Genomic DNA, 22372 nt, shown 5'->3' with positions numbered 1-22372 from the left:
ATTACTAAATATGGCTTCAATTTCACAATTTGCTATATGCAAATAAATTAGAAATAATATTTGAAAGAGATTATTATCAGCATAGGAGGCTGATTGTACCGATTCTAATTTCACACCTATGCAAAGGATATACCTAAACTGGGTAATTATGGTTTTTAATATAAAATGCTATTTTGATGTGAACAAATGACAGATGTACTTACAGTAAGACCAGGTTCACCCTTTTGTCCTAAAAATCCCTGAAATATAAATAAATGGCATATTATTTCATAGTATTATGCAACATATAGTTGTTGTGTAATATAAATAAGAGTTGGCTCCAGAGTAAGTCAGATGTACTACAGTCCTTTTGATTTCAATGCTGTAGATACACTTCATATGACTAATCTAGACCCAAGCCAATGTGAAATATTTAAGTTTTACCCTTGGTCCTTGAGGGCCAGGCTCTCCAATTTCTCCTTTGTTACCTCTCTTTCCCTGCTCTCCCCTCTCTCCATAGTCACCCTAAAAAGATAGAACATTCTTTTAATTATATGAATGAATGACAGGAAGACATATCTGAAGTATTTTAATATTATTTCAATGCAAGAAAGGTGCTGAATTATACAAATCAAATGTAGCTAGAATAAAAGAACTATATAAAAGAGCTATTGTAGATATAAATAATCTATCCTAGCATCTTTCTGCAAAATCACTGCAATAAACTACAGCTGATATTTAGCTTTTTTTCTTTAAATCTATTAATTATTCATTAATAGGTGAACTTTATAGGTTTAGACACGTCACATCATTTTTTTACTGTGCTCCTTGACGTTCATTACTATAAATGTTTGCACTGTCTTCTTTGCGTGATATTGGTATGCAAATTGATCCTTTTAGAATCTGATGGCTACTGGGTCATTCTCCAGATTTGCTGGCACAGTTTGGTTAGACCTTTTATTGGTTCTTCTGTTGATTGCAGTATTTCTGCAGATATTCCATTAATTCCTGTAGCTTTCCAACTTAGTAATGACCAGTGTGCTGGTCTAGCTTGATCTTTTAATACTAAAGTACATATTGTAAATAAGGAATATAGTTTAATGTATCTTGGACACTGACATCTTTATTGTACAGAATTGTATTTGTTTGTTTTTTATTGTCTTTATTATTTTTACAAATAACTCAAGGTGGTAAACATATCCAACACTCCTTCCTCCTCCTATTTTCCCCACAACAACAACCCTATAAGGTGGCCTAAGAGTGGCCTAAAATTACCCAGCTGGCTTTCATGGCTAACATGAGACTTGAACTCATGGTCTCCTGCTGTTCTTTGAATTAGTTACCAATTGCCTGTTGGCATCCTTTACTATATTTTTCTAAGTTTGAAACCTCTTTCTGAATTTGGAAGAGTTTGAGAAGACTTTCTTTGTTTTTCTGTGTCTGCTTCCATTTTCACTGGATTTACGGATGTCATACTAATGCTTCTTTTCTCTTCTAGTTATTCTTGAATAACAAGATTTCTTCCTGAAATCTTTGTCCTTTTTGGCTTTGGTTTTCTTAGCAATTACCACTGTTTCTTATGATATCCAATTTGTCTTCTTTCCCTTTTGTCTTTGGCAGTCTCTTTTCTCTTTTATTATACTATACAAAAATTTAATTATTTATTTGGTTTCTGTAGCTTCCCATCTCAACAAGGATTCTTGTGATATCTGCACAGTTTTTTAATCTGACCTACCTAAAAAGGCTGATAATTTGGTTCTAAAGGATCATAGCATGGTTATTAGCATTTATTAGTTTTTCAGTATTAATATTAATTTTTATGTAATCCATCCATAAGATCATAGGCAATAATCTTATGTGTTTTTAGATGAATAGTCCCTGAAGCTATCAATCAAGATTGTTCTACAGCTTTGAATCTTTTCTTCTTTAACAGAATGCAGTAAAGAAAACCTGAAAAAATAAAGAGCCTGACTCTTCAGGAAAGCTTATACAGATATGAAAGTTTAGCCTAAACTAGAGATAGCATGGCCAATAGAAACAAATAGTTAACAAAAGTGATGCAATGCTTCTAATCCTATCTTTGGTGATTTATAAGCCATTCAGAGCCCATGGAAATCAGCAACAAGTAAGTCCAAATAAATAAATAAACCGGTCACTGTAAATGAAGCAGGTTGATTGTGTGATAAATGCACAGCAGTCTCCTTATTCTTCTGTTGCAGGAAATGTTTTGATATTTTTTTCAAGAAACAAAATACAGTTGCTCATTGTAATCATGGCCCATTGTTTCCAAAGTTAATGTCGGGGCAAAAATGCTTATTCATTTTTAATCTTTGCCCTGAATAAAAATTAAGGAAGAAATTCTGATTTATATATAGGTAATCCTCAACTTACAACCACAAATGAGACCAGAATTTCCATTGTTAAGCAAGGCTGTTCGTAAGTGAGTTGCAGCCATTTTTATGACCTTTTTTGCTATGGTTGTTAAGCAAATCACTTCAGTTGTTAAGTGAATCATATGGTCTTTAAATGAATCTAGGTTTGACCATTGATTTTTCTTGCTGGAAGTCAACTGGGAAGGTTGTAAATGATGGTCACAAGAAACCCCCCCCCGGGGCATTGCAAACATTGTAAATACATGCCAGATGCCCAGCTATCAATTTTTTATTACATGATTGTGGGGATACTGTGCTGGTTGTAATGGTAACAATTGGTTGCAAGTCACATTTTCAATGGTGTTGTAACTTTGAATGATCACTAAATGAATGGTCATAAGTTGAGGACTACATTTATAAACTTTCCTACAAACAATATGAAATTTGATTCAGAAAGATAATTGAAAAAGTGCCATTAGTAATTAAGATATTTCTAAATAAAGTATACAATTGCTAAAGGGCAAACGTCTTACCTTTGGACCAGGTAATCCAATTCCTATAGAGCCCTTTGGTCCTGGTGAACCCTGAATTCCTTGCTCTCCCTGAAAATAATATGTAAGAGTAATTCCAAATGTATCTTTGCAAAAGATCTATTTTGTACCATAATATTTATCAGGCTAAAAAAATCTTTGCTTTTCAGTGTTTATTTAAGGGAAAGGATTTTGTAGATTCTGAAAAGGCTGGCCTTTAATTCTCATAATGTTTGATCACTGGCTCTGCCAATTGAGCTGATGGAAATTAAGTGCATAGAGTTGCATAGTCTTCAGCCTGATTCTAAATCATTTTATGTTCCAATGAAGAAGTGATTTAGCTTTATGTCTCTTGAACAAGGACTTCAATGTGCCTATAACTATGTCTGTTAAATAACAATCTTTATTAAAGTCACAAAAAGCAAACATATAAGAACCTTCTCTTTAGTTATTGAGGTTTGAGTTATTATATTTCTCTCAATAGCACAGCTTTAATGTCCATTGCCTACAGAGCCATTGAGTTATTATAAACAAAACTCAAACAATTATGGATTTGTGGATTTGTGTTTCCAAGGAACAGCTTCATATCTACAAGCCCAAGGACTGGAACATAGGTGTTTTATAATTTAATTTAATTTTAATTTAATTTATTAATATTTCTATACCGCCCTTCTCCCGAAGGACTCAGGGCGGTGTACAGGGCAAGAATAAAACATAAAGTTACAAAAATTAAAAAGTAATTAAATACATGCCCATAAAAAACAATAAATACATTAATAAAAACCCCCAATAAAATGATGATAAAAACCCCAGCAATCCCACCCTCAGGCCAGGCCGGCTTGTTCGAACAGGTATGTTTTCAGATCGCGGCGAAAGGAGCGAAGATCGGGCGCCATCCGGAGCTCAACCGGTAACTGGTTCCATAACTCCGGGGCGCCCACAGAGAAAGATCTCCCCCTGGGGGCCACCAATCTACATTCTCTGACCGGTGGCACCCTGAGGAGTTCCTCTCTGTGGGAACGCACAGGGCGGAGGGAAGTTGACGCCGGCAACTTATAATGCTATAGCTACTGAACAACAGGAAGCAATTTTCTTTTGAAAAATCTCCAAACAGCTGAATTCTGGGGTTTTAAGAAAATACAAGGAAAGCCAGAATTCTCATATCCCTTTGGCTAAATGAGACCATTTTCCCAGAAAACTGACAGATGCAAATATCTCTTGCAAAAAATAAAAATAGAGCTCTGCAGCAAACTCCCTTGCTTTGGGCTTTTTCAACAATATAAGGAGGCAATATAAGGAGGGATTCTGCCCTTGAAAGATTGTTGGAGAAGTTCTATTCACCACTAGTTTTCTCATTATAAATTTGCTAAAGAAATTTTGTGGTCGTTATAGATAATAGCGGAGGCAAATTGGCTTGTATTTTTTTTTTTTTTACTTTTTGGCATTGAGTTTTAAGGCACAAAAGCCAGAGAGTGAGAGAGAGAATGAAAGAGAAATAAAGAAGGGGAGGATAGTCTATACCAGTGTTCAAGGATATATTTAGTTAGATCATTGTCTTCCCTAATAGTTATAAATCAACTCTACAAAATTAAGATTGTCTAAATCTCAGCAGGCATCTATTCGCATATGCTAATTTATATGCACTGGCACAAATTTGGACTACTATGTTATCATAATGAGAAAGTCAATGCTTAATACTAATTAGTACTTTTAGGCTATCTATTTTCTTCCTTTGTCTTAAATTCAGTTATAATTGCTAACTCTTTAAATAAAGAGTATGGATCTGCTGACCTTCCAAATATTGTCAAACTACGGGGCCCAACATCTGTATCTTAAATCACACTGGCTGAATCTGATAGGAACTCTAATTCAAGCACATCTGGAAGGCAACTAGCTCTCCACCTTGAAACAGAAAATATTTTCACATACAAGAAGACCTCCTGGCAATATTTTAGCTATTGATGCTGGACTATCCTCTAAAAAATAGGGCCATTGTATTAGGATATATTTAAGAATTTAAGTTGATATAATTGTGATTGATTTGAGATCTATCAATTAGTTGGAGTTTTAAAATTCAAGGGAAATGGCAGTAATAAAACAAATACCTATGCAAAACATGAGAGGAATAATCTACTTTCAAAAGCCTTCCCTAGCATTAATATTCTTACCTTATTTCCTTGTATGCTGTCTCCTGGAGCACCTGGAGGACCAGGAAAACCCTTTTGCCCCATAATACCCTATTTAAGAAAAGGGGGAAGGGGTAACAAAAAAATAGAATTTAAGAAATTCACAAACTTCACTGAAGTCAAAAGAAACAGACTCAACGAAAGAAGAGGTGGAGTTGCATTATACATAAAAGATCACTACATATGTACAAAAATACACAAAACCAAGGATGGAAAACCTCCTAGAATCCACATGGATCAATATAAAAGGAAAAAAAGAATGACATTGCCATAGGCGTATACTACAGGCCACCCAACCAAGCAGGAGAAATAGGTAAACCCTTTGCCAATCAATTAACAAATGCATGTAGGAAACATACCACAGTAATAATGGGAGACTTTAACTATCCTGATATCAACTAGGAGACAAACTCTGCAGCAAGTTGGAGATTGAACAGATTTCTAACCAATTTAGCTGACAGTTTTGTTACCCAAAAGGTAGAGGAGGGAACTAGAGGAAAAGCTATACTAGACCTAATGCTTACTAATAGAAAAGAAGTGATAGAGAGAGTTGAAACTGCTGGAACCTTGGGCAATAGTGACCACATCATACTGGAATTCAATATAATGCAAACACAGGAAATAGAATAAAATCCAACTAGTGTCTTAAACTTTAAAAGAGCTGATTTTAACAAACTCAGAGAAAGTCTAAACAAAATTTCATGGATAAAAATCCTAAGGGCAAAACAACTTAAAAAGTGTGGGAAACATTGAAAAATACAATCATAAAAGCTCAGTCCAACACAATACCACTAAAAAGAAAAACAAGAAATCCAAGAATAGTTGCACAAAGATCTCTCTGATAAACTGAAAGACAAAAAGGATAAGTACAAAAAATGGAAAGGGGAACATATAACTGAGACAAAATATCAGCAGATAGCCCAAATCTGCAAAGATGAAGTCAGAAGAGCAAAGGCTCAGAATGAACAAATACTTGCAACAAAAATCAAAGATAATTTAAAAAGTTTCTTTCAACATATAAATAACAAAAAAAGAAGGAAACAGTCGGTCCACTAAAGAGAGAAGATGGCAAGGATGTAACAGGCAGAAGAGAGAAAGCAGAGCTGCTCAACTCATTCTTTACATCAGTCTTCACACAACAAGAAACTATAGACCAGGCATGTCAAACTGCCAACCCACAGGCTGGATGCGTCACACCAAAACTGCGCCCACCTCATTGCCGGCAATGGGGGAAAAGTTGTGATATGTCACATGACATCATGTGATGTCCCAAGTTTGACATGCCTGCTATAGACCAACCTACCCAAAAGCATAAGTGTAAAAGATGGACTAGAAATAAAAATTAAAATAAGCAAGAAAATGGTAAGTGAACACCTGTCCGACCTTGATGAATATAAATTACCAGGACCTGACAGATTACATCCCAGAGTTCTGAAGAAACTGGCAGATGTTATCTCAGAATCACTGTACCATATCTTTAAAAAAATCTTGGAGCACTGGGGAATTGCCAGAGATTGGAAAAGAGGTGATGTGATTCCCATCTTCAAAAAATGGGGGGGGGGGGGGAGAAACAGACCCAGGAAACTACAGACCAATCAGCCTGACATCAATAACTTGGAAGATACTGGAAAAAATAATAAAAAACCTCAGATCTGTGAACATTTAGAAATAAATAAAATTATAACTAGTAGCCAGTATGGGTTTGTTAAAAACAGATCATGCCAAACCAATCTTATTTCATTCTTTGACAAAGTGACTAAATTAATAGACCAGTGAAATGCTGTGGACATAGTATATTTAGACTTCAGCAAGGCATTTGACAAGGTAGACCACAATCTACTTCTTGGTAAGCTAGAAAAATACAGAATAATAAACAGCATCACCACCAGATAGATTTGTAACTAGCTGACCATACTCAATGAGTAGTCCTTAATGGTACTACATATATATAAAGGGAAGTAAGCAGTGGGTTACTACAAGGTTCTGTCTTAGGCCCAGTACTCTTCAATATCTTCAAATATGTATAAAGATAAAATCTGTTAAATGTTGGAAATGAAATCAAATACCAGGTTCGTATTACTACATGTGGTGGACATGTCCCAAAGCAAAAAAAAATTGGAATAAAATTCATGTATGGTTGGAAGCAATGACAAAACAACATATAGATCTAAAACCAGAGATATTCTTACTGGGCATGTTACCAGGAAATTACAATAAAGGTAATACTTATTTAGTTTTACATATTTTAACAGCAGCTAGGATAGTATATGCACAATTTTGGAAAAATGAAGAAACTCCTACAGAGGAGAATATAATTTAAAAAATACTGGAATGCGCAGAAATGGATAGGTTAACATTAAAAATTAAAGAAAAAGAATAAACAGAATATTATATGACATGGGACTTATTTTACCAATGGTTAGCCGATAAAACAGAAGTTAGAAAGTTGGAAATATGAGAATATGTGGATTACAGTATGTAAGCAAGATTTATAAGTAAATACTTTATTGTTATATAACTAATGTTAATGTGGGTAATACTATTTTTAATGTTTTGATTGCTATTTCCTAGCACATGATTGTATTTTGATAAATTATGAATGTGATGATTGTTGATACTTGTATAACTAGACAACACACTGTTCAATGTAGAAATGGAATTTTTAAATAATAATAAAAAATATGTAAACAAATCTCCATAAATCACTCAGATGAGGGAATAGAAGAGTATCTCATCAAATTTTCAGATGACACTAAGCTGGCAGAAATAGCAAACACCCCAGAAGACAAACTCAGAATCCAAAAAGATCTTGACAGACTTGAACAATGGGCCCTATCCAACAAAACAATATTTAATGTGGAGAAAAGCAAGGTTTTACACCTGGGCAGGAAAAACCAAAGGTACAAGTAAAGATTAGGTAAAATCTGGCTCAAAAAAAGTAACTGTGAGAGGGACGTTGGAGTCCTAGTGGACGATCACTTAAACATGAGCCAGCAGTATATGGCAGCAACCAAAAAAGCTAATACAATCCTTGGTTGTATAAACAGAGGTACAGAATCAAAATCACATGAAGTATTAGTACTGCTTTATAAAGCCTTGGTAAGGCCACATCTGGAATACTTCATCTAGTTTTGGTCACCACATTATAAAAAAAAATGTTGAGACTTTGAAAAAGATGGAAAGAAGAGCAACTAAGATGATTAAAAGTCTGGAAACTAAAACATATGAAGAATGGTGGCAGGATTTGGGAATGGCCAGTCTAGAGAAAAGGAGGACTAGCAGCATTCCAGTATTTGAGAGGCTGCCACAAGGAGGAAGGGGTCAATTTATTTTCCAACGCACCAGAAGGCAAGACAAGAAACAATGGATGGAAACTAAACAACCTAGAATTTAAAACTTTGAGTGATGGAGCATCCATAACTTTGGGGGGTAGGATATTCCACTGTTTAATAACTTTAAATATTATTTCAAGTTTTGATCCCTCTGTGTTAAGTTTCCACCTGCTGATCCTTGTCTTGCCCTTAATAAGTCCACACCTTCTTCCGGCTAAAATACTTTTATACAGTATGTATGTTTAGTTTAGTTTAGTTTAGTTTTAGTTTTATTATATTTGTATACCGCCCTTCTCCCGAAGGACTCAGGGCGGTGAACAGGGCACATATAAAAAATACAGGATACAAAAATTAAAAAGAATTAAATAATAGCCCAGCTAAAACAGTTGATAACAATATAAAAATCCCCATTAAAACCCCAACACATCCCCCATCAGGCCAGGCCGGCTTGTTCAAATAGATAGGTCTTCAGACCGCGTCGGAAGGAGAGAAGGTCAGGTGCCATCTGGAGCTCGACCGGCAGCTGATTCCATAAAGCCGGAGCGCCCACAGAGAAGGCCCTCCCCCTGGGGGCCACCGGAGGCACCCTGAGGAGGCCCTCTCTGTGGGAACGCACAGGGCGGAGGGAAGTTGACGCCGGCAGCAGGTGGTCCCCGAGGTACTCCGGACCCATGCCATGTAGGGCCTTAAAAACCATTACCAAAACCTTGAATCTCACCCGGAAGACTAGTATGGGATGACTAGTATCATATATCCATTTAGCCTTCCCTTCATTAGGCTAAAGTTACCAAAGTCCTTTAACCTCTCATAGCATTTAGCCTCCAAGCCCATTATTATCTTTCTTGTACTACTAGCAGCACTCGTTCTCATTCCACAGAACTATTTTTGCATGGACAAAAATGGGACACAATATTGAGCAGTACACATACACTAGCATTATCCCATCTTCTGATTTTGACGTTGTACTTTTGACGTTGTACTTTTATTAATGCAACCCAAAACTACATTTGCTATTTTGGCAGCTGGAGAACATTGCAACTAGTGCATAATCTGTGATTGTACTAATATACACAGACCTTACCACAAATATTACTCCTTAGCCAGGTATACCTATCTGGCTTTTCTTATCTAAGAACTCCATGTTTCTAAGACCTTTGGTTCCTATTTTGTTCAGTGCTATCTGTGTCTTTTGTACCTATTTAAATATTATGCTCCTTGTAGCTAGACCTTTGCCTGCTTTTTTGTTCCTTGTAGGTTATTTTGATTTACATTTGATAAAAATAATTTTGTTTACCATTGCCATTGCCCACAGTCCTTAAGCTTAACATACACATTGTGCATTATCACAAGGATAAATACCCATACATTCTTATGGTGAAGACTCATATCCTACTAATATCCTGATTAGCTTTAGTTTCTGTCCAATCTTACATAGTAAGCCTGGCCTTTGAGCTTTTTGGATTTTATCAAATATGCACACTAGGTTAATAGCCCAACTCACTTGTAATTTTGCACTAGCCACTCCCTCTCAGCATAACCTAACTGTTGTGGGGACCCCTGACCTTCGGTCCTTCCGCCGTGACCTGAAGACGTGGTTGTTCCAACAAGCAGGCCTGGACTGACTACGGTTTTGATTAGCTTTTTACTAGTTTTTAAATTGTCATATAATTATTGTATTGATTGTTTAATTCTTTTTTAAATTTTCTGTTTTCTGTTTTTAATTTTTATTGTTGTGTGCCACCCTGAGTCCTTAGGGAGAAGGGCGGCATATAAATTTAATTAATTAATTAATTAATTAATTAATTAATTAATTAATTAATTAATTAATTAAATAAATAAATAAAAGGATTCTTGGAGGAAAAGTAAGTTATAAATCTAACAAATATCACTACCTCTTCTTCCTCCTCCTTACAAATAGACCGTGCTTAATGATAATTCATTTAGTGAACGTTTGAATCTACAACACTGAAAAGTGACTTACAATTGGTCCTTGCTCTTATGACTGTCACAGTATATCTGCCTTCACAAGATCACAATTTGGGTGCTTGGCAACTGTTGCACATTGCAACAACTATTGCAGCATCTTGCAGTCATGTAATTTCTATTGATGGCCTTCCCAAGTAACAAGGTCATATGATGTGCTGCTTATCAATTGCATGTGGTCACTTAACGATCAATGCAGGAAGAACTGTCACTAAGTGGGCAATTATGTTTTGCTTAATGATCATTTCATTTAGCAATGGAGTTGCGATCTCAATTAGGTTACTACATATGGGGACTGGCTATCTTGTTGTTGTGTTTTTCCAGATTACTTCTGTTTCTTTTTTTAACCTATTCTTCGTTTTTTCTCTTAACATATGGTATTGGCATTTAGTTATATGGGAAATGAAAGTTTCTAATGTATTAATGGTGTAATGTGCTCTGATAATCAATGAAATCCCTTCACAGGTGTATGGCCAAAGTTAAAGACAATATTTTTAATCTGTTATAAACATTGCTGCATCATGGTCACTTGTGATAGAAGGATGGAAAACTAATAAATCAGATGTAGACTGGAGGAATTTTCCCAATACAAATGTAGCTATCCGGTAATGAGCATGTAATTTTTCTATAGTACTAGTCAGTGTAGTCTGAATTGTTTAAAAGTGGCCTGTATTGTTCATGTGTTTCTTGTTAAATATAGTCAAACATATATACCTAATTCCTCAGCTAGGGATTTTGGCCAGGATCACCACTGATCAACTATCAGTAAGGAAAACTACTAAAATCAATTCCCGTATAAAGTAGCTGTCTTTAATTTTAACAACGTCTCTCTCTTGCACATTTCTTTTGTTGGCTCTTGAGTTTATAGGTCAGACATGTCAAACACAAGGCCCGGGAGCCAGATCCGGCCCGTGAAGTGGTTTCATGTGGCCCACGAAGCCATCCTGGAAACAGTGAGGGAACGGCCGCCACTACCTTGGCCCTGGCCCAGAGACCCTCCTTCTGCCAGAGACCCTCAGATCTGTCCCACTCCTGCCCAGGCCCCCATAGGCACCCTTGATGCGAATGATGTAGAGCTGGCCATGCCCACCCAGTGGGCCATACGCACTCTAGCCACACCCACCCAGTAGGCCACGCCCACCCTGGCCATACTCACCCAGCCCATTGAGGGCAACCGCAATGCTGATGCGGCCCTCAATGAAATTGAGTTTGACACCCCTGTTATAGGTGAAAAAACTGACAAAACCAGTAAGCCCTACATCTGCTGAGCTTTGCTACTAAGAAGTAAGATCGTTGCATTTATTTTATTTATAAATAAATACTATACTAGCATAAAAGTTACTGTTCCTATTACTAAATTATGTCCTTCCTCTATTTTATGTCACTGCAGGCATCCAAGATGTGACAAAATATAACAAATTATACACATCAACAGACTGCCCTTGGATTGTGTTGGAATTAAAAATGAATATGCTATTTAACTAAATCTGCCTCTCTTGTGGACTGGGGACAAGATGAAACCATGGAAAGAAATCAGAAAAGAAACTGGCCACAAACAAAGACATCCAGGCTTAAGGTTGTTCTGGCCAATATCTTGTCCAAATTTGTGTTTTCATTATTTCTCAGAACAGATGAGAAAGGTGTTGAAATTGTAACAATAAAATGGTCAAAGTAGATCACTCCGATCTATAAAATGTAGATTATGATTAACGTTTTCCAAGAGAGTAGCAGCCAAGGAGTAAATCAATACTAAAAATGGAATCATACAATGTTCTCTTTTCAGTATGAAAAAGCCTATATTCCTTATGAGAATTTTAGAGTACAAGTAATATTGCAAAAGCTAATTAGTAAAACAAAAAAACTAAAGTTGTTATTGACTGTAAATATGAAGTGGTCCTATTTTTCTGGTGAGACATTGGATTTAGGACTGACTGGAGGGGAGGGAGTAAGTTGTAAGGCAACAGAATCAACCCTGGTACATGATTTTTCTCCAAATATTGATTAGAGAGTGTCTAAATTGAGGCATCCATACAGTTTGAAGCCCAACTGAAATGTTCTCCTCACCTCTGTCATCTCCACTTACCCAGCAACCAAATGAACATCTCACTGACCTTTGGCCCTGGTATTCCCACTCCCCTTTGTCCAGGAGGTCCTGGTGGTCCTCGTGCACCTTGTTCTCCCTAATAGAAAGAAATTAGACAGGAATTATAATCACATACATTTATGAAAAGGAAGGAAGGAAGGAAGGAAGGAAGGAAGGAAGGAAGGAAGGAAGGAAGGAAGGAAGGAAGGCAGGCAGGCAGGCAGGCAGGAAGGAAGGAAGGAAGGAAGGAAGGAAGGAAGGAAGGAAGGAAAGGAAGGAAGGAAGGAGATATAAGATAAGGCCAATCTCATTGCAATTTCATAAGCCAAGCATGATTTTAAAGCAAATTGTATTAGAAGTAATATATGGCATTACATTCAAAAAAGCAAAGTCAAATATTTCACATAATCTGCAATTTCTGTGTCTTGTGATTTAGAGCAAGACTTGGCAACTTTAAGACTTGTGGATTTCAACTCCTAGAATTCCTCACCCAGCAGAACTTCCTAAGGAATCTTCCACCAATAAAACAAATAGGAATTGGATAATTCAGATCTAAAACTCTTTCAGCACTACCATTGTCCCTTATCTGGGACCTTTGCAAAAATTTTCATCTGCAAAATTTGACAGGAATTGGGGATCTAATGCTGGATTTCTCCTTCTGAAAGCAGAGCTGTGATATGATAGAAAACTGAGCCCTTAGACGACCACACCAAGCTTCAGAGACAACATTCTCTGGGAAAAACATGCTTAATTTATTTTCATTTAATTTCAAAAAGTGTATGCTGCATTTCAAAACCAGGTTCTCCAAAGCTATAAGTACAAGGCTCAGATATTGCCATATGCAGCCATACACCACAGATGCCTTGGGGAACAGTATTCCAAAGATGAAGATCTTGGATTCAAGAAGGTAAACTTGCAAGCAATTGAACCTCATGTTTAACATGATAGCCTTATTCTGGTTTTAGCTCTTTTAAATTTTGGAAAAGTAAATTCCAATATTTGGAACATGGAAATGTGCCGTGTGGTGGCTGAGTTCAGTTAAAACTCTAACCAAAATAAAATGAAACTAATTATTTATTATAGAAATGATTTCCAAATGGTTTGCACTCTCTACATTCTCTCCAGATGCTTCATATACTACTATAGCTACGTTAATGCTTCATAATAGCTATTCCCAGGGCTTTTTTTCTCATAGAACGGTCAGAATGGAGTTCCGGCACCTTTTTTGGATGGAACCTTGTAGGGTAGGCAAGGCGGGTTGTATAACATGTGTGAGTTCCGGCACCTTTTTCTTTTACAAAAAAAGCACTGGCTATTCCATATTCTATATATTTCCTCTGTGTTTCTTTTGTGGATGTTCTGTCTGTTCCTTCCCCAGTTTTTGTTTAATCCAGTGTTTCTCAACATTAGCGACCTGTAGGCTTCAGCTTTCAGAATTCCTTAGAGAGCATGGCAGGATAGGGATTTGAAGTCCACACATCTTAAATTCCTGAGGTTGAAAAACACTTGTTGAAACCAAATTAGTAGTGGCGAGAGGGGCCCAGTATCCCATTCTCTGTGTCATTTCATTACTTCAAACCACTTTTCTCCCACACAGAGACTTTTCATGTGCAAGAAAACTCATGGTGGAGCCTTGGTGGAGCAGTGGGCTAATGCCTCCTTAAGTAACACCAGCTGCCTGCAATTAGTGCAGGTTCGAGTCCCACCAGGCTCAAGGTTGACTCAGCCTTCCATCCTTCCGAGGTAGGTAAAATGAGGACCCAGATTGTTGGGGGCAATAAGCTGACTTTGTAATAATGCCGCTTGGGGGTGTGTGAAAGCCCTAATAAGCAGGCATATACATAGAATGAAGGCTACTGCTAAGCTTGTAAGCCGCCCTGAGTCTTCGGAGAAGGGCGGGATATAAATGGAATTAAAAATAAAAAAATAAATGGTAAAGAAAATACCAGGAGCAGAATCTGGAGTAATTAAAACAGTCTACAGTATGTATTATCTCTATACAGTAGTTCTTTTAATGATTCAAAAAAAATGAAAGGATATATTACTTTAAAAGAATTTAGCACTGTGACAGCTGGTGATACAGTTTTGATTGCTGCATTTGCTTTAATTCCATTTTTCTGTTATACACAGTCTGCAATACATGTTGATACTGACCAATTTAAGCTAAATACTTTCCACATTGAAATTAGGGATCTGCAGTATGATATCATGGTAACAATGTGACCACAGACACTTCCTTTAGGGCTTCCTTTGCTCCCATTTCACTTTTTCAATTGATTTTTGAGTAAAAATATGAAATAGGTAAATGTCATGCTCATTCACAACAAAGCAGCATCTCTAGCATCATTTCCACTTATCAGAATTTCCTTGGACCTACCCATATGCAGCCCAGAATTTTTCATGGAAGTGAGCCCATTGTCCAGAATTATCTCACCATGCACACACAAAGATGAGCTAACATGGCAGAAAACACAGAGAGCCATTTGGGCGTAGAATTGTTTCTCAGTCTCACTGCTTTAAGATGAATGGACTTCAACTCCCAGAATTCTTTAGTCAGTGAGGGAAAATTCTCAGAATTTCCAGCCAAAATTCTGGGAACTGAAAGCCACCCATCTTAAAGTTGTCAAGTTTGAGATACCTTGGTGTAGCAGTTAAGCAGTGGTCTATAAATCAGGAAGAGCCTTGGTGGAGCAGTGGGCTAATGCCTCCTTAAGTAACACCAGCTGTCTGCAATTAGTGCAGGTTCGCATCCCACCAGGCTCAAGGTTGACTCAGCCTTCCATCCTTCCGAGGTAGGTAAAATGAGGACCCAGATTGTTGGGGGCAATTAAGCTGACTTTGTAATAATGCCACTTGGGGTGTGTGTGAAAGCCCTAATAAGCAGGCATATACATAGAATGAAGGTTACTGCTAAGCTTGTAAGCCGCCCTGAGTCTTCGGAGAAGGGCGGGATATAAATGGAATTTTTTAAAAAAAGGAAACTCTGAATACTAGACCTCTCCTAGGCATGAAAACTAGCTGAGAGACATTGGGCCACTCTCTCTCTTGGCCCAATCCTTCTCACAGGGTGGTTATTGTGAGGAAAAGAAGTGGGATTATTAGATATGAGTGATACACCCACCCACACACCCACACACCCACACACAGACAAACACACACCTATAAAGGATAAAAATCTACTATAACTCTAGATAAAGCTAACTTCAAGTAGCTTTAGTAAAGACACAATTAGAATTAGCACTTAATATAGGTAGTTCTCAATTTACAACCATTTTTTTTAGTGAATGTTTCAAAGTTACAATGGCACTGAAAAAAGTGACTTACAACCTCTGCTTGCACTTACAACCATCACAACATCATCATGGTCACATGATCAAAATTTGGGCACTTGGCAACTGACACTTATTTAGGATGCTTGTCATGTCTACAAAAACCTGATTGCCATTTGTTATTTTCCTAGCTGGCCTCCAACAAACAAAGTCAAAATAGGAAGCTGGAGTCACTTAACAACCATGTGATTCACTTAGCAGCTATTGTGATTTGCTTAACAACCACAGCAAAAAATGTTATCAAATTGGGTATGACTCACTTAACAACTGTCTCAATTAGTGATGGATGTTTCAGTCCCAATTGTGGCTGTAAGTCGAGGACTACCTGTATTTGTGTTGAGATTCTCAGTGTGCTAAATATTACCAGTAGGTGGAGCCAAATGATTCCTAAATTACTCAGATAATTTTGCATCTGAAGACATTTGTGGAGTTGCCAAGAATGAGCACACACGGTGCATTTTAAACTACAATTCTATGAATTCATGCTTGGGAGAAACTGTTTTCCACTGACGTATCTCAAAGTCAGTATAAATGAGTTTAGGCTGCTTACTATTATATTTTCCCAGCAAGCTTTGCACCAATCTCTTGCATAAGGTATATCCCTTTTGTGTCTCTTAAGACTGTTTTGCATGCCACTGAGTCTCTGTTCCCTAGTTCTATAAATGTAGCTAAAGTAAAGTCATGACTCAATAGAACTCACGTCTGCAAACAAAAGAATTCCAACAACAACTCCCTTGGACATTGAACTATCTTTGCCAGTACTCTTGGAAAACAGAAGTTCTGATCCATTCCTTATGTCTCTATTGTTATTTTATATATATTTTCATTTGCACAGAGATTCCGCTCTTTCCATAAGCAGGGCAGTAGAAGGAGGATGGAAATGACAATGGATCAGATGGAGCAAAACATCATTCCCATTTTGCCTGGTAGAACTAGCCAAATCAGGCAGGTGCAGCCTCTTCAACGAGATTTGATAGATCTGATCTACTGTGTCCCCGAAAGTAAGATGTACCCTGAAAATAACCCCCACTTGATTTTTGGGGGGTGGGCCTATTATAAGCCTTACCCCCAAAATAAGCCCTAGTTTGGGGGCAAGGCGCATGCAGGGGTGGGGGTGGATCAGCCCTATGTGCCCTGCACCCAGTTAGCATTGTAGCCAGCCTACCATGAATCGATACTGCCTTGCCCACTTTTTCTGCGCCCCCCCCCCTGCAGCCTGCATTTTGCCTTCAGAGGCCTTTCTGGAAGCCCTCTGACAGCAAAATGCAAGGGGGGGCGCCGTGTGCAGTATTCCATGTGTGGCCTTACCAACGTGTATAATATATATAATAATCAAATTTCTAGGCCACCCAACTCGAAAAGACAGAATGGCTTACATACAAGAGCTATAAAATCAACAATTGATGGTTTGCCCGTAGGGAATAGCAGCCAAACTTTCTCCTCCACCATGAGACACAAAAACAGACAAAAATGAGCAATGATGGGAGTGTTTTGAATGCTTTATAATAAAGAAATAAAATAGCAGCATTTTATTGTTGGGGGCAATAAGCTGACTTTGTAATAATGCCGCTTGGGGGGGGGCGAAAGCCCTAATAAGCAGGCATATACACAGAATGAAGGCTATTGCTAAGCACATTGGTTTGTGCTTAAATTGTAAGCCGCCCTGAGTCTTCGGAGAAGGGCGGGATATAAATGGCATTAAAAAATAAAAAAATATAAATAAATAAGATAACAGCATAGTAGATACATTTATAACGCATGTATAGATGCATGTAATTGCATGTAGTTGTCAGAAAAATTATGTAGCTGGGCCCAAACTTTAAAATCCCACCCACTGCACAAGGCCCGGGGGCCGGATCCGGCCCGCAAAGTGGTTTCATGTGGCCCGCGAAGCCATCCTGGAAACAGTGAGGGAATGGCCCCCACTGCCTTGGCCCTGGCCCAGAGACCCTCCTTCTGCCAGAGACCCTCAGATCTGTCCCACTCCTACTCAGGCCCCCATAGGCACCCTTGATGCGAACAATGTAGAGCTGGCCACGCCCACCCAGTAGGCCATACGCACTCTAGCCATGCCCACCCAGTGGGCCACGCCCACCCTGGCCATACCCACCCAGCCCCCTGAGGGCAACCGCAATGCTGATGCGGCCCTCAATGAAATTGAGTTTGATACCCGTGCATTAGATCCTAAGCCCTCTGTCCAACAGACTTGGGTGCAGCAGAGAACATTCCATCGTAATTGCTGCTCCTTCTCTTCTGGTAGCAACATATTTTGAGTCAGTCCAGCAGTCCTGAATAGTTACTAACCGTGAGATTAATAGGATGCCTGGAGTGAGGAACAGCCAGTCTGCTCTTTTTGGGAGTTCAGCCAGAACCTGAGAGGTCACAATTTAAAAAGACATTCTTTCAGCAGCTGGCCTAGTGTATCTCCTAGGGACGATGTTGGTGGTATAGGTCTTTGATCTGCTTTAGAGCCTGTGCCACTGCTGTGCTATTTAAGCTGCAATTCCTTAAAAGTTATGCATTTTATTTTTGCTTGTGATTACAACCATGCTCCTTTACTGTGTACCATGTTTCAATAACAAGGCAGTGCCCATATAGTTCATGCATCCCACAGGCAATTTGGTGTGAATTGAATCTCTGTTACATCAAATTCCAGTTGTCTGCTGGATATATGTGTGAGCCATTTCTCAAGCCAAGAAAACAGAGCCCCAACTGATCTTCAGGGAACATTCTTGCACTGCAAAATTTAGAGGCATTCCAGCTTGACTTGTATGCAAATTTATCGATGGGGGCTTTTTAGTTAAACAAAGCTGTTTTAGGTATCTGGGGATTAAAGCAGTGCAGTTTAAATTAGCAATTGGGGGTAGTGTCAAAAAAGATTTCGTCCTTGCACAATGCCAATAATGAGAGAAGAAAAACAATGTCTTTGTGGGGGAAAATAATAGCAATAAATATAATATATTATTATTGGGTACTATTTTATGGAGGGAAATATCCCTAACCGAGTGCTATCTTTATGAGGAACAGCAAAATGAAGTGTTGCCAGCTTTTAAATTTTGCAGAAATTAGATTAATCAAAATACTACAAAACCAGGGGATAGGGAAGAAATATTAAAGTCTAAAACCCAGACTGGATGCTTCAGCTATGTGGTATGCAGTTTAAATTCAGTAATCCTGATATAAAAAGTATTGCCTGTATAGCAGGGGTGTCAAACTCAATTTCATTGAGGGCCGCATCAGCATTGTGGTTGCCCTCGGGGCTGGGTGGGTATGGCCAGGGTGGGTGTGGCCTACTGGGTGGGCGTGGCTAGAGTACGTATGGCCTACTGGGTGGGCATGGCCAGCTCTACATCGTTCGCATCAAGGGTGCCTATGGGGGTCTGGGCAGGAGTGGGACAGATCTGAGGGTCTCTGGGCCAGGGCCAAGGCAGTGGGGGCCGTTCCCTCACTGTTTCCAGGATGGCTTCGCGGGCCACATGAAACCACTTTGCAGGCCAGATCCAGCCCCTGGGCCTTGGGTTTGACATGTCTGCTCTATAGCCTACGTACATCGAGGCCATTAGTGTTGCTGCCCTAGCAGAATGCAATATGGAGTACTCCTTTCAGAAAAGCAGTTGGGGATTCCTAGGCAATATTCTAAAACAATATTTTCCAAATTTGACAACTTTAAGATGAATGGATTTCAGCCCCTAGAATTCCTCCGCCTGACAGCTAGTCCTATAACTCTGGATCCAGCTTCTTGCCTACTTTCTGAATGTAGTGTACCTTCAAAGGCAGAGCTAGATAGCAGAAAGGCTGCCCTTACATATTCTTCTCCATGCAGAAGGAGACAATCACTCTCTGTCTTCTCATGCATGAGAGGAAAAACACTCTGTCTTTCTGAAGACAACAAGGAAAGACATATGCCAGGCATTTGATCAAGGCTGACTCAGACTTCCATCCTTCTGAGGAATATGTGTTGGATATGTTCACCACCTTCAACTATTTGTAAAAATAATAGAGGCGGGATACAAACAAACAAAAAAATTTTTAAAAAACCAGGCAGGAACCCTCTCTTCGACACCACACTGGGGTGAATCTTAGTCTAGTTTTCTGCCCATGTCTACCTCAAAGAGGAAGAATAATCCACAAGCAATATAAAGAGTTAATTAATAATGATGGCGAGGGAGAAGAGACTTTACATAAGACTGGTTAAGATTAAGCTTTTATGCCAGTGTTTTTTCTGGTCAGCAATAAGAGACATGAAGAAAATGATGTGGCATAGAAATCTCTAGATTGCTTAGATCCATAGATTCATGCCATTTCCAATATCAGATATAAAATGATGTGATGAGAAATATAGCCCTGAGGTTCAGGAAGGTGAAAATATGTCTTCTTCCTGTCCTTCCCTCCTTTTTTCCCTCTTTCTTGCAGTTATGCTACATTCTAGTCTCAAAGGCAAAAGATTTTGTACTTTAGCTTAGTGTTTCTCAATCTTGGCCAACTACAAGATGTGTAAACTTCAGTTCCCAGAATATCTCAGTCTGATTGGGGAATTATAGGAATTCCAAATATCTTAAAGTATCCAGAAACACTGCTTTAGCTCCCTGGTAGAGATCATAGATCAAACTGTTCACATAACTGCAATAACATTTAATACAACTTCGCTCCTCCACCAGGTAACCTGTTCCTTCATACATGGGCTTTCTTTATACTACAATGTGTAGTATAACAGCTTTCCTTAATGTGAATTCTATTCATACAGCCAAAGGCAAATCACATTTGAGAGAATGTTCTGAATTACAAGAACATGACAACTTAAAATATTCACCTTTTAGAGACAGAGTTTATTCTCAAATTTAAGTCTTGCAAAAATATCAAAGTCTACTCAGAGCTTTTTGAATTTTTCTAAAATTTGGTGAGAACCTCACTTGTTGCACCAATTACAGGGAAGTAAATGGTAGCTATACAAATGCAATTTGTGTTTGTCATCACAAATAACAGCAAGCCTTTCCTGCATATAATTAACAGCTCTAATTCTCCAAATAGCATGATACTGTTAGAATGTTAATTTGACACAAAGAAATGTAGAAATTCACCCAAATATGACAACCAGATTAAAGCCAAACTGCTTTACATCTGCCAAAAAATGCTGTAGGACAATTTTTCTCAATCTTAGCAACTCTAAAATGTGTAGATTTTAATTCCCAGATTCTGGGAGTCGAAGTCCATGCATCTTACAGTTGCTCAGATTGAGAAACACTGCTAAGGACTACTACTAATTATATCTAATTATTCTGATTCATTTACAAATAGATATATTTATTACCGAAAGAGTCCATTATAGAGAGCACCTTGTAAAAGATGCTTTCTCAAAACAATATTGAAATTTATAAAGACATATATTTCAAAAGTAAATAAGACCACTGCATCTGCACCTTTTGTCCCGGATCACCAGCTCCTTTAAGGCCTCTTGGTCCTGGAAAACCAGGCAATCCCTGAGGTCCCTAGCAGAGTTAAAGAAACAGACAGGCAAATTAGCTTTACAGAACAATAGAAAATAGGGGTGGAGCAGTGGTGGAATTCAGCCAGTTCGTACCACTTTGGCAGAACCGGTAACTAACTTTTGTGGCCCAGGCCCAGAACAGACTTCCAGAAGCGGCACCACAAAGAGAACCGATTGTTCACATATTGGAATCCCACCACTGGGATGGGGTTAAGTCTTGCATGAGTGTCTGTGTTTCCTTGAATTAGAGGCATTCAGGAGAAGAAGACACTTTGCAGGTAGAAGATTCCAAATTCAATTCCTGGTGTTGCCAGGAAAATCTGGGGGAAAGCCTGAAATCCTGGGGAGAAAGGACTAAGAATAACATTTTTGGCCTAGGGGTTCACACCACTAAGACTAATATGAGTTGTTTATTTTTGGCTTAACACAATGTGCACACCAAGAAGCTTTTACTTTTTCAACAACAAACCATGATTAAAAATCATTGCTCAGTATTATATGTGCTCACAACCTGTATAAGGCTGTAATATAAGCTTCTTACATTATTTATTTGTTTGTTTCTATTTAAAACATTAATAAGCCCATTTATTATCCTTAAATGTCAGACAAGAAAAATATAAGTGAAATTACACTTACTGGTGGACCTGGAAAGCCATCCCCCTTGGTCCCGGGTGGTCCGGCAGGTCCAATAACACCTGGAGCACCCTGAACACAAATCATAAGCATTAATATAAATTCTCTTCATTAACACTGAGATGTTATTGGAATAGAATTGAGCTGGAAGGGACTCTAGAGGTTTTGTAGTCCAGCCCCCTGCTCAAGCAGAAGAACCTACACCATTTCAGACAAGTGACTACCTAGTCTCTTCTTTAAAATCTCCAGTGATGGCGTGCCCACGATTTCTGGAGGCAAGCTGTTCCACTGGTTGATTGTCCTCACTGTCACAAAATTTCTCCTTAATTCCAGGTTGCTTCTCTCTTTGATCAGCTTCCAACCATTGTTTCTTGTCCTACCCTCTAGTGCGTTGGCGAATAACATGACTCCCCCTTGTTTGTGGCAGCCCCTCAAATACTGGAATACTGCTATCATGTCT

At 38.4% G+C, this 22372-nt stretch overlaps 1 protein-coding gene across 1 annotated transcript in view; it reads right to left on the bottom strand.

The window, feature by feature from the left end:
• The window catches only part of COL28A1 (collagen type XXVIII alpha 1 chain), a gene marked incomplete at its 5' end in the record, with an annotated part of 87822 nt that overhangs the window by 8444 nt on the left and 57006 nt on the right, over nucleotides 1-22372 (bottom strand). Inside the window, 7 exons of the mRNA XM_083377211.1 lie at nucleotides 204-239; nucleotides 424-504; nucleotides 2885-2953; nucleotides 5050-5118; nucleotides 12494-12562; nucleotides 21212-21280; nucleotides 21916-21984. Coding sequence (XP_083233337.1) covers nucleotides 204-239; nucleotides 424-504; nucleotides 2885-2953; nucleotides 5050-5118; nucleotides 12494-12562; nucleotides 21212-21280; nucleotides 21916-21984 — 462 coding nt within the window. The remainder of the gene's footprint in view (nucleotides 1-203; nucleotides 240-423; nucleotides 505-2884; nucleotides 2954-5049; nucleotides 5119-12493; nucleotides 12563-21211; nucleotides 21281-21915; nucleotides 21985-22372) is intronic.

This window comes from Vipera ursinii (assembly GCF_947247035.1).
Source record: "Vipera ursinii genome assembly, chromosome: Z".
Lineage (NCBI taxonomy): Eukaryota > Metazoa > Chordata > Lepidosauria > Squamata > Viperidae > Vipera > Vipera ursinii.
The sequence above is the reverse complement of the archived record's forward strand: the minus strand, read 5'-3'. Positions and strand labels throughout refer to the sequence as shown.